This window comes from Rhincodon typus, chromosome 33 (genome assembly GCF_021869965.1).
Source record: "Rhincodon typus isolate 14 chromosome 33, sRhiTyp1.1, whole genome shotgun sequence".
In the NCBI taxonomy this organism is placed as follows: Eukaryota; Metazoa; Chordata; class Chondrichthyes; order Orectolobiformes; family Rhincodontidae; genus Rhincodon; species Rhincodon typus.
The window spans coordinates 14,100,888-14,118,016 of NC_063364.1; the positions used below are offsets into that span (position 1 = coordinate 14,100,888).

Below are 17,129 nucleotides of genomic sequence, written 5' to 3' on the forward strand. Positions count from 1 at the left end.
AGTGGACACTGCCCAGCCCTGTCTGCCTCATCCCGAGTGGAGTGGACGTGGTGCTTCACGTACGTGCTTATCGCTGTTGGGTGCTTTGAGTGATGGAACAGATGTTAATTAAGTTTCAAGTCTTTCACAAGATGTGGGTTTTACTGGCAAGGTCAGCATTTGTTGCACATCCTGAATTGCCGTGGAACTCAATAGCTCACCGGGCCCCTTCAGAGGGCGGTTAAAGGTCAGTCACATTGCTGTGGATCTGGCCTCACATGATGGCGGATTTCCTTGTGTAAAGGGCATTAGTGAAACAGATGATGCTGCTTTGGTGGGATTTGAACTCATCTCTGCAGAGCTTTAGCATGGGCCACAATATTACTAGATCAGTGATATTACCTCCTTCTGCCTGCAATGTTGGATGTTATTGGAGGATAGATGAATGAGGGAGGATGGTGAGGATGCATCTGGGTGAGAGGGATGCACACACCTACAAAGTAAGCTGCTGTGAAAGGTGATAAGTTGAAGTAGATTTTTGGAAGGTAGGGTAAGGGGTAGACCTGTCACAGCTGTCGGGTTACAGTTAAATATGTTAGTGTAGTATCTGGTTTGATCTTTGGAACCACACTTAGCTCTGAGTTCAGGAGTATGGCAGCATCACCACCTCAGAAACCTTCAGCCAAGCTTCATTGCTGTAGGTGGCCACTGGTATAGAAGAGGATCCACCTGTGGGTTCTTACAGCCTGCAACATAAGATCCTCTGAGCCATCAATAAAACTGGCACAGTATTGTCTTTTGATCCCTGTTTTCAGAATCTCTCAATTGTCAATTTTGCAGTGTCTCTTTAAGGAACAAAGTTGAAATTACCTCTTGAAGGCTCTCATTATGCCTGCTGACATTAACTGGTCAAGTTGGGGAATCAGGAAGTCAGATACAAATGCAGTGGTTATGTTAAAAAGATACAGAGGGATGAACTGCACTTGGCAACTGGCTTGACATGTGCTACTCGATTATTACTCAGCAACCCCATTCTCACTCTCAGCATGTCGTCATGTTAAAATTCTGTCTTAATGTCAGGAAGCTATTCAACAGCAAAGTCTGACACTTCAGGAACCAAACGTTGGTTTCCTGTAGAGAAAGGGCACTGGATAATAATCGCAGTAAGGAACCATATCTGATGAGCATTCTTCCTCTTCCATTCCTAGGGACACTGTTCCACTTGCAGCATTGATATTGTCATCTTGGCTATGATCAGCTACAATCACAATCCAAATTAGCCCACTCATGTTTTTCGAAGAATTTTTTTTTGCTTTTATTAGTGTATAACAACCTGTGTAATTTGGTTTGAAAGTCTTATTTTTGAAATCTAAATGTGGGAAGCAAAGTAAAATTCTGTTTTCCCAATTGTTTTAATCCAGATTTGAGGAATGAGTCATTTTTTAAGCAAATTTATTTAAATGTTTTTGCAATCTTTATAATTATGCATCTTATTCCTAACACCTCCGTGGTGTCAACAGTACCAACAGCGGTGAATGCTTTCTGCTAATATGATATTCAGAAAGATCGACTGGTTTAAGGAACTGTGTCACATTATTTTATCACTTCTATTAGTTTCACACTCTCCATGATTTCATACAGAGATGCACAAAGTAATCGTAGCTCTGGGAAAACCCAGATATTTTTGTTTCTCCTCCACTGACTTTGGCTATAATTATATGATGGGCTTAGTTCATACTGTGGAGTTAATAGCTAGGCATTGAAATTACCTTGTACAAATATTGATTCATCATTGTTCAGCATAGCCCAATGAAATTTCCTTGTCATTTTACCAGAAAAATTTTTGAGGGTGGAGTTTGAGGTGGGGATTCTTTATTTCGACAAAAACTTGTATGACAGAATTAGAGAGGGATGTAGCATTTGTCCTAGTGATTCCTCTGGCTGGTAGACCTATGAATTGCTTAACTAGATTTATATCATCATTTGTGGTTTGGCAATCAACTGGCCAAGTTATTTTTCATGAAGGATCTTTTCCTCTGAATAGCTATGCTTTCTGAGACAAATTACTAATAATTTTACAATACTAATAATTTTACACTTAGATGCTGTGTTTACTTATTTTATTGCAGGATTATGTAATTTATTGAGCAATCATTTAACAATAAGTTTATGTTTGCAATTATGTATATCCAGTAAATTTAGTTACCTTTGCCAAAAGAGATGTATCTTATTTCTTTTTTACTTTATAGCCAGTGATTTTTGCGAGAAGTGAAAGAGACTTTGTCTATTGAGTATAAAGGCAACAATTAATGAATATGCAGAGAGAGTGATTTAAAAGTTTGTTTACAAAGGCATCAGCTTGGTGCTTTTTTCATCAGGCATTAATTGGCAGACGAACTTTGCCAACTGATCCGTCTACCTTCATTTCATTAAAAACATTTTTGTTCACAGAGACATAGAAATGTACAGCATGGAAACAGACCCTTCGGTCCAACTCATCCATGCTGACCAGATATCCTAAACTGATTTAGTCCCATTTGCCAGCATTTGGCCCATATCCCTCTAAACCCTTCGTATCATGTACCCATCCAGATGCCTTTTAAATGTTGTAATTATATCAGCTTCCACCACTTCCTCTGGCAGCCCATTCCATACATGTATCACCCTCTGCGTGAAAAATTTACTCCTTAGGTCCCTTTAAATCTTTCCCCTCTCAACTTAAACCTATGCCCTCTAGTTTTGGACTCCCCTGCCTTGGGGAAAAGACATTGACTATTTACCATATCTGTGCCCGCTATGATTTTATAAACTTTTATATGGTTATCCTTCAGTCTCCAACGTTCCAGGAAAATACCACCCACACCACCACACCCGCACCCCACCCCCGCCACCGCCCCGTTCAGCCTTTCCCTGTAGCTCAAACCATCCAATGCTGGCAACATTCTTGTAAATCCTTTCTGAACCCTTCCAAGTTTCCCAACATCCTTCCTATAGCAGGAAGACCAGAATTGAATGCAGTATTCTAAAAGTGGCCTCACCAATGTCCTGTACAGCTGCGACATGGCCTCCCAACTCCTATACTCAGTACACTAATCCACATTTTTATAATGATGAATTAATGTTGCTACAAGGTGGATAACCTTAACCCTAATTGTTAACATGCACTGAGTAAATGAAAGTGATCATGGAACTGTTACAGTATTGCGTATTGATCCGGTCAAATTAAAATCGTGCAGATTGAGGGAAAGAAGGAATTTAAACAAAATACAAGGATTGCAAGATGAAGAAATGGTCCAATAAATACCTTCCGTAGTGGCTTCTGTATCACTTTGACAGTTTTTGAGGTTGTCTTTGCTCACTGACGAGCTACGTTATTTGTCATTGCCTTCATTTTGACCAACCTCTGATCCATTTACTGTATTCCTCAGTAGAAACGATAGGCAAATTGTGAGGCATCAACATTCCTGTATAATTTGTCTGCAATATTTCTGTGTGGAAACTCTGATTAACACTGTCAGGCACTTCCAAATGATTTATTGATTCAATTTTTTTGCAGCCTTGCATCCTGATGAATAACATCCAACAGTTGAGAGTCCAGCTGGAGAAAATGTTTGAGTCAATGGGTGGTAAAGAGGTCAGTGCTTTTTGAAAATCTAAAAGCCAATGCAGTAAAATATATAAACATGACTCAAAGATTTCCAGTATTTAATGCCATGAATTGCATCATTTGGTTTTTTGTAGTCATTAATTCTACCTTTTGCGGTAAAAACATGTGCTTATGATTAGAACTAGGAAATATTTTTAATATGCTGTACATTGCTTAAGTACCTTTTACAATTGGTAATTTTATGACGTTCCTGTGACTAGCTGTTTTTGCTGTAGTATAAGGAAACCTTTTGATAATATAGCCTCAGTTGCATAGCTTGTTGCATGTTTTGTGCACCATCTGTAATTTGTCTTGTCTTTGTCCAATATTTTGTTCTGCATTCAACTGTGCTGCAGGAGGAAAGAGAAAATGCCTTCTGTAAGGTCTGTGCGAACAAGGAAAATCAAGACAAATATAAAACTATATTTTTCTTGAACTAACTTAATGCGTCAATGTCAAACTGTTGTAGACAGTTGTGCTTGGCAATGACATTGACTGGATGTCAAAAATAAATTGTGACTGGAGCTACTATTAGCCTACTAAAATATATTTGAAAGTGTGAACATTACTACCATCCACAATCACTATTTTCAACTACTGCTTAAATTCTAATGCATGACAAGCCAGCCGTATTGAAAATAGTGGTCATTATTGGTAGAAGGTGCCAAATAAGGGGATCATTTGAGCAGGATAAATGGATGTGCTCCCAATGTTAGCTCTTTTCCAAAGTGGAGCATTCTTAATCTTTATAAATTTCTTGGAAATATAAGATCAGAATTTAAATTATAAATAAGTAACATTTAAGTAAACTCCTCCAAATTTGAAATTTTCCAATTTTTGAAGCTTTAACAAAATCAAATCCATTGGTATGTTATTTTTAAGCTCGCAATCAGAATTGTGCATCTGCTGAACTTAATGAACTGCTGATTTTAATTATTGGTTTCTGGAAAACAAATTCCATCTCAAAAGAAGAAGAGAACACTTCATGCCCTTGTTGCTATCAAAATCTGTAATTTATTTGCAGTGTTTTTGATTAAAATCATTTGAAATCTCTTTGACATGACAGCATTCAGACAGGGCATTAGTATTTCATGTATAAGTATTCTTTAATAATGCTGTAATATTGTGGTCAGTTCTTCAATATTGGCATGTTTGAGGTGATCCATTAATGCTTTTGCTGTGTAGTCAACTGCCTATACTTTGCACTTATACTCAGGGAGTTTGCATAGTGTCATGTTCTAGCTTATGAATGTGTTGGAAAAGAGCGGGTGGGAGTTGTTTCATTAGTATCATTTAAAAGAGTACAGTGATACAATTTTAATCTGATGTGCAGATTACAGCACAATGATATGTATATTGGATAATGTGAAAGTGCACCTATTTTGGAGAATATCTAGGTGCTGGCATTCATCTTCTTTCAAATGCAGTTCTTTTTCCCCACTTTTAATAATTGCATGCTGAGAAAATGAATAAAATAATCTATTGAGTAATATTACTTTGCCTGTTCGAAATATGGTGCAGAAAAATAAACTGTATAATGACAACCAGTGGAACCATTACCTTCACACTGAATAATCCTCTGTTTCCTCATGTTCTGAAAACAGAGTATACTTCAGGAGCTCCTCGTACCTGAAATTCATTCATGCCATCTGTCTGATAATTCATCCTTTTTAAGTCATTGTGAGGACAAACCCAGTTTTGACCAGGTCCTGATAATTATATGACAAACCTCGAACCAAGTATTCCCTTGCCGCTGAAATCCTGCTTTCAATTATTGAAATTTTATCCCAGAAGAATGCCATTGATTCAGTGTGCCATGCCAGCTGAAACCTACAGGGGCACTGTAAATTCAAATGACATCTCCTAATCCATTCTGTACCCTTTCAGACTAATTTCAATCATGCTTTACTTTTCTGATCTTTCATGCAACCTTTCTCATTCACTGCAAGAAAGCCAAGTTTCTGCACCAATGATTCTAATTTATGCATTCTTTTTCTTGCCGAGATGTGTTTTACTTGCTAGCACAGTTCACCAGGACTTGAAAGGATTGATCAGTGAGGCAATGATTTTTTGTCTTCACACTGGGCCATTTTCTATTAGTATTGTGAATTAACCAACAGGAACAACAGACAAGTGAACAATTTTGCTGGTTTATTGCCTCATTTGCCGGTTTTAACAAAGTGATAAAAAGTTACGGTTGCAATTCAATTCTTAGTGGCTCATTTTTTTTATTGTACAGAAGTAGTTAAGAAAGCATACAGGATACTTGCCTTTAGTAGCCCAGGCAGAGAATTCAAGAGCAAGGAGGTTATGTTAAAACTGTATAAAATGCTGGTTAGGTCATAACTTTATTGCAAAGACATGATTGCACTGGAGAGACTAAAGTTATTCACAAGGATGCTACCTGGGCTGGAAGGTCTTGAGCTGTGAAGGCAGATATAAAGGTGTGGGAGCAAATTACTGGATTTGCTGGAATCTGTACCAAAAACAAAAAATGCTGATGATCACAGTCGGTCAGGCAGCACCCATGGAGAGAGGAGAGCTCTCTTCATCAGAGCACCTATTAGAGGTGTGTAAGGGGTTATGCGGGGCATAGATAGGGTGGATTGGAAGGCACTTTGTGCATTAATAATTAGCGGGCAGGGGGGGGGGGGAGCGCATTGGTTTAAGGTAATGGGTAGAAGGCAAAGAAGAGAGTTGAGCAGAATTTATTTCACCAAGGAGGAGTGGAAGACTGGAACCTGCTGCCTGAAAGGGCAATTGAAAATCTCTTGTAATATTTAGCCAGTTTCTGGATATCCACATGTATTGCCAGAGCTGTCAAGGACTATGTGCCAAAAGCAGGGAAATGGAATTAGTGTAGTCAGATCTCTGTTGACCAGTGCAGACATAGAGGGCTGAATGGCCTTTTATTATGCTATTAACATCTATGAGTCATATGTCAGTAAATATCTGAAGGGAGTAAACATTACCAACTGTGGGCTGTGAGAGGTCAGAATAGAAGGAATGGAGAGTTCTGAAGAAATGATAGGAATGAAGACGATTACAGATATGGGAAGGGGAAAATCATAAAAGATTTTAATGTGAGACAACTAATTTCATCAGAAATGTGATTGATTTGAACACATTGATTATTGCTTAATGAAACAAATTAGGTAAATTATAGGTGTATTGCACAGTTTTTTGCATTTATTTATAACTGAAATCACTGCAATACCAAAATCTCTTAAAATCCAAAGTGTATCCTGTGCAGAATCAGTACATGCTATCGTGTGTTGCAAAAGGTGATATAACATCTCCCAATAGCATCAGATTTTCAATACAAGGGCCTGTAATTCATTATCATTCTTAAATTGGCATGTTTGACTGCTCAGCACCAAATGTAACATTTTTATTGTATCTTTCTCAATACCTGATTCATTCTGCCGGTTCATCTGTCACTTAAGAAATGAAGTGTAACAATATTTTAACAAATTAATCAAGAAGTAACCAAATCTGACTTTTCAGTAGGATTACAAAATTTTTGTGAAATATATGTCTACAAAAATTTAAACCAACATCATCAAATGTTGTAATCCTTGTGTTTTATCTTCTTCAAAATCTGTTTCAAGGTCATGAAAAAATTCCTTTGCAGAGTGAACATCTCCCTCGCACATATGAGTTTTAACCATGGTCAGTGTGTCAAAATGTACCAAGAACTTCACAGTTAGATTAAGGTGATAGTTAAAGTAAGTGGGCAAAATGTTGGTAAGTAGAGTATTGTGAATTTGTTCTAATGGAAGGGAGAAAAAAAGAATTTTATGTAACTGAAGAAAAACTGTAGGAAGTTGCAGCACAAAGGGACCTGGAGGAACTTGTGCATGAAACACAGAAAGCTAGCACACAGCTGCAACAGGTAATCAGGAAGGCTAATGGAATGTTGGTCCTTATTTCAAGAGGTTTGAAGTATAGAGCAGGAACATCTTTCTGCAGCTGTACAAGGTGCTGGTGAGACTATACCTGGAGTACTGTGAGTAGTTTTGTGTCCCCTTACTTAAGTAAAGATACAATTTCATTGGAGGCAGTTCAGAGAAGGTTCACTAGGATGGTCCTTGACATGGAGGGATTGTCTTATGAGTAAAGGCTATAGAGGTTGGGACTCTGCCTCACTGGAGTTTCGAAGAATAAGAGGTAATCTCAATGAAACATATAGGATTCTTAATGGTTTTAACAGGATAAGTGCTGAGAGGATGTTTCCTCTCATAGGAAAGTCTAGGAGCAGAGGGAGTGGTCTGTGAATAAGTGGGTGCCAATTTAAAACTGAAATGAGGAAGAACTTCTTCTCTCAGAGGATTGACAACCTCTACAAGTCCCTACCACAGAGAACGCTGTGGGGACAGAGTTCTTGTGTATATTTAAGACTGAGATAGATAGATTCTTGTTCAGTAGAGCAATCAAGGGTTATGGGGAAAGGGCAGAAAACTTGGGCGTGAAGATCATCAAATCAGCCATTGGCAGAGCAGGTTCGTGGGGTGGAATGGCGGTTCCTGTTGCTATTTCTTGCAATTTGCCTTTCATATCCCTTGTTTAAAATATCTTCCCCACAGCATCTCATGCCAAATGGTGATTTGTTTAACCAGTGGTTAGGAATATTGTACCATCCAGCCTTGTCAATAGCCAAACGTGGAGCTCAACTAAATGCATTTAATGAGGCATAAAATGTCAAGGTGGAAAAATTATGTGGGCAGATAAGGGCATGCCATTAAAGAAGATTCAATTAAAACAACGAACTAAACTTATTAATGTGTGAGATTCTTTTGAAAATCTTTTGTACAGGTTTACTGCACATCCACATGAACACTGGTGATTCTTGCTACGTTTTCTTGCCATCTCAGTACTGTGATGTGCTGATGCAGTTGGATAAGTGATTGTGTGGGATGTATTGTGTTGTATGAAAGGGGTCAAATCTAATAAGTCTGTTGCACAGCTGCCAGCAGTCCTATTTACACTGCGTAGAGTAATCAACACATCAGTTCTGAAGTAGCATGCTGCTATGGTTTGTTGGGTTAACGGGGTCAGCCATGCAAAAAGAAAATCACAAAGACTTGCCTCATCTCAGAACAAGTAATCTGAACCATTTCGCTTGTGACTGTGTTCCTGCGCACATTTCGACACTTGTCAAAACGTTTCTGAAAATTGAATAAATCCCAAGGAAGTAATACTAAGCAGACTATGCATTTCACCTTCTGGTGATTAATGCCATCCATGTCTGTTTTCTTGCACGTTACATTGCAGCATGTGGCCGATATTAATCTGCTCTGGTCTAAAGCATCTACAAAGTCAGTTCCCTGGAATTTGATTTGAACCATTTTCCACCCAACCGACACACAAGTAAAACATTCAGATTCATCTGAATTGATTTGATAAAATTAATATAATCTGAGACAGCAAATATGACTGATGCTGTTCTCAAATATCCTTCGCATTGAAATTTTTATCTCACAATTGACGTGAAGCTTTAGATCAAATGTTATTTGAAATCAGGCTGCTACCTGATAGTGGTGTCTGCTATTTCATGAAGATTGTTTTCTTTTCAGCTTGATGCGGAAGCCAGTGGTGTCCTGAAAGAATTACAAGTCAAGCTTAACGGTGTCTTGGATGAACTGAGTTATAGTTTTGGCACAAGGTAAAGTAATTCCACTAGAAATAGCTATATAGAAACATAGAAGACAGGAGCAGGAGGAGGCCATTCAGCCCTTCGGGCCTCCTCCACCATTCATCACGATCATGGCTGATTGTCCAACTCAATAGCCTAATCCTGCTTTCTCCCCATAACCTTGGATCCCATTCGCCCCCAGCCGTCTCTTGAATACATTCAGTGTTTCATGTGGCTAAATGAGGAGTGCGTTGCACAAATACATTACATGTCCACCTCTGACGTTGTGAAAGGGTATATCATTCCAGTTGCTTTACATCACACAAAGAGTCTTTCAAAGGTGTATTTTTGGGAATTATCAGTAATTATTTCTTCTTTATGAGTTCTGTGCCTGGAGCTAGGTCTGACCCACAGTGCCATGACCTCATTCACAGGCAGGAAGGTCCCACATCAACCCCTGCTATTAAAGAGCTTGGATCCCCTGGTATTGACATCAATCTAATCCACCATGTGTCCAGTTAACTTCGGTATCTGCTCCCCCCACTGCCCGAGAAGTCGGAGTTGCAGTGGAAAGGAAACGAGTTACAATGCATGTTTGGTGTGGAGCTGTGACTAATTATGAGACAGTCTCCAATCTCTCTCTCTGTCACATGGCCCAATCAGGAACCTCTCCTATTCTTACTGCCTGCTGTTGGCTTGTGTTGGAAGAATTTGAAAATTGATACTCAGCCTGTTCTGGCTGCATTATGACCGCATCTTCCCTGTCCATTGACTGCTGGAGTCGGACTTGAACCTGAGGTTTTTGATTCAGAGTCACGGATGCTACCATAAAACTGCCCTATCAATAATTTAAGGAGCTCAAGTGAATGGTCAGAAAGTTGCACATTAACATAACACTTTCCATCACTCCTACTTGGCTCTAGTAGTTGTCTTCAATCACACATCAGACTGCCAATTACATTGCTGTGCTGATGCGAGCAATTTCATCTTTAGAAGTGTAAGTGAAGTAGAAGAATGTGACTTGACCTCTTAGTTACCCTCTTAGGTTGGAGTTATCTTATTGCCAACACAGAAGTTAATTGTTGGGCCAAACTTGAGGCCTAAGGAGGCCTTCACTGCCAGCTCTCAATACCTATAGTCTTGGACCAGGAGGTCATCAGCTGACTCTATTAACATTTTGCAAACATGAGCTGGCTTGAGAAGCCAACAAAAGTGATGTAGACTGATTGAGATTGACCCCACAGTGTAATCTCCACTGCCTTTTACCATACATGTCCTCATTTGCTGAACATTGGTACGAAAATGGGACCTGGGCAGTCACAAATTTGTCAGTCTGCAGTTCCACCGCTTAAAACTAGCTTGTCAGTTGCTGCAACTAGCCTTCTTTCTGTCCTTTTTGATTTGACAAACTGAACATTGTGGATGATAGCAGTTTATTTACTTCTCTGCTCATAGGGGACCTGTGTTCGAATCCTGCCATGGCAGATGATGGAATTTGAATTCAATAATATTCAATATCTGGAATTAAGAATCCAATGATGACTATGACTCCATTGCTGATTGTTGGAAAAACCCATCTGGTTCACTAATGTCCTTTAGGGAAGGAAACTGCCATCCTTACCTGGTCGTGTGACTCCAGACCCACAGCAATGTAATTGACTCTTAACTGCCCTCTGGGCAATAAATGCCATCTAGTCAGTGACACCTTCATCCCATGAATGAATAAAGGGGACGTGTTTGTTTCACCCTTCAAACAGTAGCATTGATGCTCCAGGTTGCCGCCAGCTTCAAGCCTATCACTCAGTTTAGGCATTCCCATTGGAGCAGCTGTTGCCTGGCACCTGTCTAACTATGTCATGAGAATTACATCATCTACCTTAGACACTGTGATTTGCACATACAGAAAGAGAATTTGTCTCCTACATTTCAGCAGAGAAGCTGCCATTAAATGATGCCATCAGCCGGAGCTTGACCTTCAGAGTGCATTCAGCACATGGACAGTGCCCTGTGTGTTACAATCAAAATCGCTGTCACACTGAACATCTAACCTGTTTTACAATCCAATCCAGTACTGGTGACATGTGCCAGAGAGTTACATGTCTACACATCAATGCATTATCCTGATCATTGATATTCTGTTTACTGGCTCTACGTCAATGCTACAGTTACCACTGCTAAGGCAGCAATTATAGACCTTGGATTCCGATTTCTGGTCATTCCTGGTCTACAAAGCCAAGAGGATCGGCTTGCAAGGAGATTGATGGCAGCTACTGAGGATCTGTCCCAGTGCAGGACCCTGATTATCTACAAGAAGTGAACAGAAGCTGAGTCCAATCAGGGGTAGATGATGCAGACCTGTCCCTAATGCTGTTTGAGATGTTTAGACTGTCTGCCCATGGTACATGCGAACCTGTCTCCACATATTGTAGGTTGTGGGTAGGCTTCTCCTGCAAAACAGATCACGTGAATGATTTTAGTGAAGGGGTCAGTTTCAAAGTTTACATCTCAATTAAGAGTAAATATCACAAAACCAAGGTAGCACGGTATCTTTAAATGCAGCCCTTTTACAACTGCTTCATGTTGTATTCTCTCCCTCTCTCCACCCGAGTTACAGAAAACCCTGATGCACAAGTATTGCAGTGTCTCTGAAGATAGCCTCCACTGTACAAAAAGATACTCATGTCATCACACACATCTAAGCAACAAACCCCCAGGGTCTAACAGCGTAACGAGTAGGAGCACAGTTAGACTTGTTCTCGAGACTGCTGCATCATTAAAGATGATCATCACTGATCTTCTGCCTCAGCTCCAGTTTCTCACCCATTCCCCTTTTCATCTTCCAGTATAGCAAGCAATGACACAAGTTCCTCCTTGATACCCTGCTGTAAACATACAACACATGTCCGCTAAGGTTTGCACTCAGTTTATAAGCAGTATTAACAGGTTCCTCATTAATCTGCAATGGTGATATCGCTTCTTTATTACAGCTTTGAATCTTATTGCTGTTTCTTCATCTAATTTGCCTGGAAGGGCTGTAGCTGCCAATTACGGGAGTGGAATATTGATGTCTCATCACTTAGTGAATGTCACTTTTTAGATTCTGCTGAAAGACTGTGTCCTCAGTGTTCTACGGAAGTCAGTGATAGTGCATCAGGAGTATTACCTACTCTTCAGGCCTGTATGCACCAAGCTATGTGCAGGAATCAAGGTGATGCATAGTGAAAATCAAAAACATCCACAGAATACAGTGCACGTCGTGAGTTCTGCTCTTCCCTCTACTCTTCAGACCAAATTGTTTCCAAACTGTTTCCTGCCCTTCCCATTCTCTCTGGTCTTGACCTCTCCCACTAGTTTTACCCCATGTCCTTAATTGAAATGCTGTTTTTTTTTACATACAAAAGGAGTGGGGACTGTGGCCAGAAGCTTACCAAACTCTGATGTGTGACTATGATGTTGAGATGTCTGCTAGAATCAAACAAGATGTTCAGTGAGGCCTATCTCAATGTCGAGACGATCTCGCCACATCTTGTTCGCTTTTCTCAAGCAGCGTGGTGAGATTCTTACTAGATAGGGCCCAAATGGCTTGTAACAGCCCAGTTTATCACGGCCCACAATCTTCAAACCAGTAGGGTCTCTCCCACAGGAGAGACAGTCACAGGATTGACTGCAGCATCTCAGCCATGACAAGCTGCATGGCCCCAGCCCCTCCACTATGAGGACTGGTGCTTCCTGTCCACCTGCTGCTGCTCCTCCCTGTTTATTTGGACAAAATCCCCCATCACCAAGCCCACAGGCTCATCTCCTGCCAGGGGCTCCGTAGGTGCCTAGTCTCCAGCAGCTCTGCCTGCCCATGGACCAGGGAGGTTCTCCCTCACCCACAGTGTCAGTGTGTGGAACTGACAGTGCACACTTATAGCGTCCAATGAGATACCTTTATCCACGCTGCTGCTTGCGAGGTCCAGGAGGCAGCATAGATGATGGTCCTTCTGCACTATCATCCGGGGAGGGTGAGGAACTCTGTCCTGTGGGAAGGTGGGTGCACCTTGAGTGTAAGGGTCAGAAGTCATTACAGCCACTAGTTTGTCCTGGTGAATATCTGCTAAAATCACCTGACCTGAAAGTAGCCTAACTCTCAGGAATTTACCAAAGAATCTTTGTTAGACATAGCTGAAACTGTTTACCACTTCCTGAAAAGGCGTGTAATTACCTGGACGTTAACATTCATCATCGGAAATGTGAAGCCCCACCACGAGACCTTCCGATGTCTGTGGGGATGAGACCTCTTGACTGTAGGTGTTGCTGGAGCAAAGATTAGGTGGATTGACCATTCTAAATTGCCCATAATGTCCAGGGATGTTCAGGCTCGATGGATTAGCCATTGGAAATGTAGGGATACAGGGATAGGGTGGCGGGGGTGGGTCTGGCTGGGATGTTGTTCGGAGGGTCGGTGTGGACTTGATGGGCCAAATGGCCTGCTTCCACACTGTAGGGATTCTATGATTCTAAAAGACTTGAGTCCGAAACTCGCTATGCAAAGAGGAAGATCGAAACCTTGGTCCAGATTGAAGAATGAAGGGGGAGCCCTGACAATGGACCATCAAAACTCTTGGTGACAAACAGAAGCGAGCCACTAACTAGGATTCACATCTCAAAACCATCTTCCTGTGGGAAGCTGTGATTACTAGCTTGTATTTTTTTACTGTAGAAGACGGTAACATCCAGTAACATCAGCAAGAGGAGCTGTGTGCAGAATGTGACATTGTCTCTCTGTCTCTAACTTTCTTTGGAAGTGGTGTACCCAGTTCTGTCAAGAAATGGTCAATCCTGACTTAAAAAGTACCAACTGCGAGATTAAAATTCAAAACTCTTCTCCCTTTATCTGCGTCTGAGGGAACAACTAAAGCAGCTCAGCTGCAACCTTCCACACCCCCACCCCCACCCCCACCCCCACCCTCCTCCATCCATATCCACACCCACATCCACCTCCCCCACAACCCCCACCAACAGCCTCACAGCATTGGGTCATATAATGCCTTCACCTAAGAACTGACCAATTCCACCTTCCCTCGAGCAGCACCTAGTTCTGTTTTCTTATGTGCGAGTACGTGGTGTGTGCATGTTGCAAATTTTGCGACGGGTTCTTGCTTTTGTTTTAATATGTTTTATCCTTTATTTGAGTAAGTATAAGGTAAAATCATAGTCTTACCAGACCATTGGGCTGCTGTCCCATTGGAGAGAGATGACTGGGTGCTAGTTTAACCTGAGAGTCACCGTGCCTCAGGCACGAGGAGAGGGTGGGAAGGAGAGTCCTTAATGGTAACCTCAGCGGGTGTGGGAATTGAACCCAAACTGGTATCACGCTGCGTCACAGACAGCTGTGCAGCCAACTGAGCTAACCATCTCCTTGAGTGAGTTTATAATCAGCAAACCCCTTAAGAGCCCTTTGGCGTACCCTGTCATAAATTTAAATGTGATCAAGTACAGGTTGAATTGAAAAGTACACGTTTCTAAAATCCCAAACACTATTAGACCAACCTTAAGAGTACAAAGAGATGAATTTATCCACTCTTCTTTTCTTGGTCTTAACTTGGCATCCAAGAGCTCCTCTGAGAGTCTTAACAGAATATAAACATCTATCTAAATTGACTGTTCTTTTTTTCACTAATCTTTTTATGTCAGTAACTGTGACATTCAAGTCAGCAACCAGAGGATTGTGTTTAGAAAGTGTACTATCTGAAAAATAGCATTGGTCACCCTCTGTTAAAGTGTCAATGTATTGTTTTACCTAGCAACCAAAGGCCTTGTCATTCATGTATTAAAAGCTGAATCCCAGCACTGTATTTTTTTGCTGTTACGGATATGTAGGTAAAGGAAAAAGGTCAAATCAATGTACTAACATTTTGTGGCAAACATCAGTAATCTTGGTGTACTGTGTTTTTTTTAAATGTTACTATCTGACATTCCTGATATTTGGTTTTACATATTTTGTTTAATCACTGCCTTTGTTTGATTGTTTCAGCTTCCAGTCTGTGATTGAAGACTGTGTGAAGCAGATGAACATCGAGTTATATCAAATGCGGGGAAATGGGAATGTGTCTGCAAACAGGAACAGTTCAACCCTGGATGCAGAAATGGTCTTGAGGCCACTAATGGACCTTCTGGATAAAAAGTAACGTAGTTCTATGAAGAAGTGTTAGCTCAAAAATATTCATTTCATCCTGAGCTTCAGAGCTTTTACAGTAATTTATTTGTGAACACTGCATCACTTCTATTGAAATGCAAATATCAGATGGGCAGTTTGGAAATGTGGCCTTTAAATCTGACTTATCAGAAAGCTGCCTTGCCAACGTACATTCTGCTGATGGGATGCAGCTGTATAAATCTCATTTGCCTTCAGATTTTGTGAGCTAAAATGCAACTGTTTTGAAGTCTCAACTGTCTGATATCAGTCAATATTTTTTCCTTTTTCCAGCCTCACACTGTTCGCCAAAATATGTGAGAAGACTGTCTTGAAGAGGGTTCTGAAAGAACTTTGGAAATTAGTCTTGAACACCATTGAGAAAAAGATTGTTCTGCCTCCATTAACAGACCAAAGCGTAAGTATCAGCTGAATATTTATACTCGTTTATACAAAATAAAAACATTGGATTTAGGTGCAGGAATAGTCCATTCAACCCTTCGAGCTAGCTGTGACATTCAAAAGGTCAGGGACAGATTTGGTTGTGATCTCAATTGTACTTTCCCATCAGCATTTAAAAGGCATCGTGAAAGAAAGGGTTTAGAGGGATATGGGCCAAATGCTGGCCAATGGGACTAGATTAATTTAGGGTATCTAGTCGGCATGAACATGTTGGACCAAAGGGTCTGTTTCCACGCTGCACATCTCTATGACTCTGTGACAATACCTGCCCTGCCCATAAATCTTGATACTATTAACTATCAAAAACCTATCCACTCAGCTTTGAAAGCAATTCAGTCAGCCATCCACCTCTGCTTTCTGGGATTAACAATGCTGAGAGAAAAAAAGTACTTCCTATTTTCAGAGATAGTAGGAACTGCAGATGCTGGAGAATCTGAGATAACAAGGTGTAGAGCTGGATGAACACAGCAGGCCAAGCAGCATCAGAGGAGCAGGAAGGCTGACGTTTCAGGCCTAGACCCTTCCTATCTTCGCCTTAAAAGGGAGATCCCTGTTCTTAAACTGTGGCCGCTTGTTCTAGTCTTGCTCACAAGAGGGAACATTCTCCTGATACTCATCCAATCAAATCCCCTCAGGATCTTTTAAATATTTCAAGAAGATCCTCTAAACTCCAATGGGTAGAAATCCAGTCTGTTCACCCTTTCTTCATAAGATGAACCCTTCATCCCAAGAATGAGTTAAGGGAATCTTCTATAAAACTGCTTCTACTGCATTATATCTGTTTTCAAATAAGGAGACCAGAATTTTATACAGTACTCCAGATGTGGTCCCAAGAGCCTAAACAGCTGCAGTAAAACATCCTTCTTTCTATATTTCGCCCTAATAATAAATGTATCTAATAATGATAACATTAGCGAAAAAAGGCATTAATTTACATCTATCTTGCAAATATCTAATCGGGAATTCAAGCACAGTACAGATTCCTAATTGATATCAAAAAAGGACAGTAATTAAACTCTCCTGGGTCTAATGCTGTGGAGGGCAGGAAGTTTGATCTCCACAATAGGCACTCTCCTCTCCACAAGTCTTGTAGATTCTTTCCATGAACCTGCGTAGAGAATATAAGAACTAGGAGCAAGGGTAGGCAGTTCAGTCCCTGAGCCTGCACTTCCATTTGATACGATCATGGCTGATCTCGTCTTGGCCCCAGCTCCACTTTCCCACAAGCT

At 40.7% G+C, this 17,129-nt stretch overlaps 1 protein-coding gene across 4 annotated transcripts in view; it reads left to right on the forward strand.

The window, feature by feature from the left end:
• Positions 1–17,129, forward strand: part of LOC109926673 (protein unc-13 homolog C-like) — a 537,669-nt gene that overhangs the window by 456,580 nt on the left and 63,960 nt on the right. For all 4 annotated transcript variants that reach the window (XM_048616076.1, XM_048616075.1, XM_048616074.1 and 1 more), the window contains 4 exons: positions 3,536–3,613; positions 9,202–9,290; positions 15,280–15,429; positions 15,733–15,856. In XM_048616076.1, the coding sequence (XP_048472033.1) occupies positions 3,536–3,613; positions 9,202–9,290; positions 15,280–15,429; positions 15,733–15,856 (441 nt within the window). The remainder of the gene's footprint in view (positions 1–3,535; positions 3,614–9,201; positions 9,291–15,279; positions 15,430–15,732; positions 15,857–17,129) is intronic.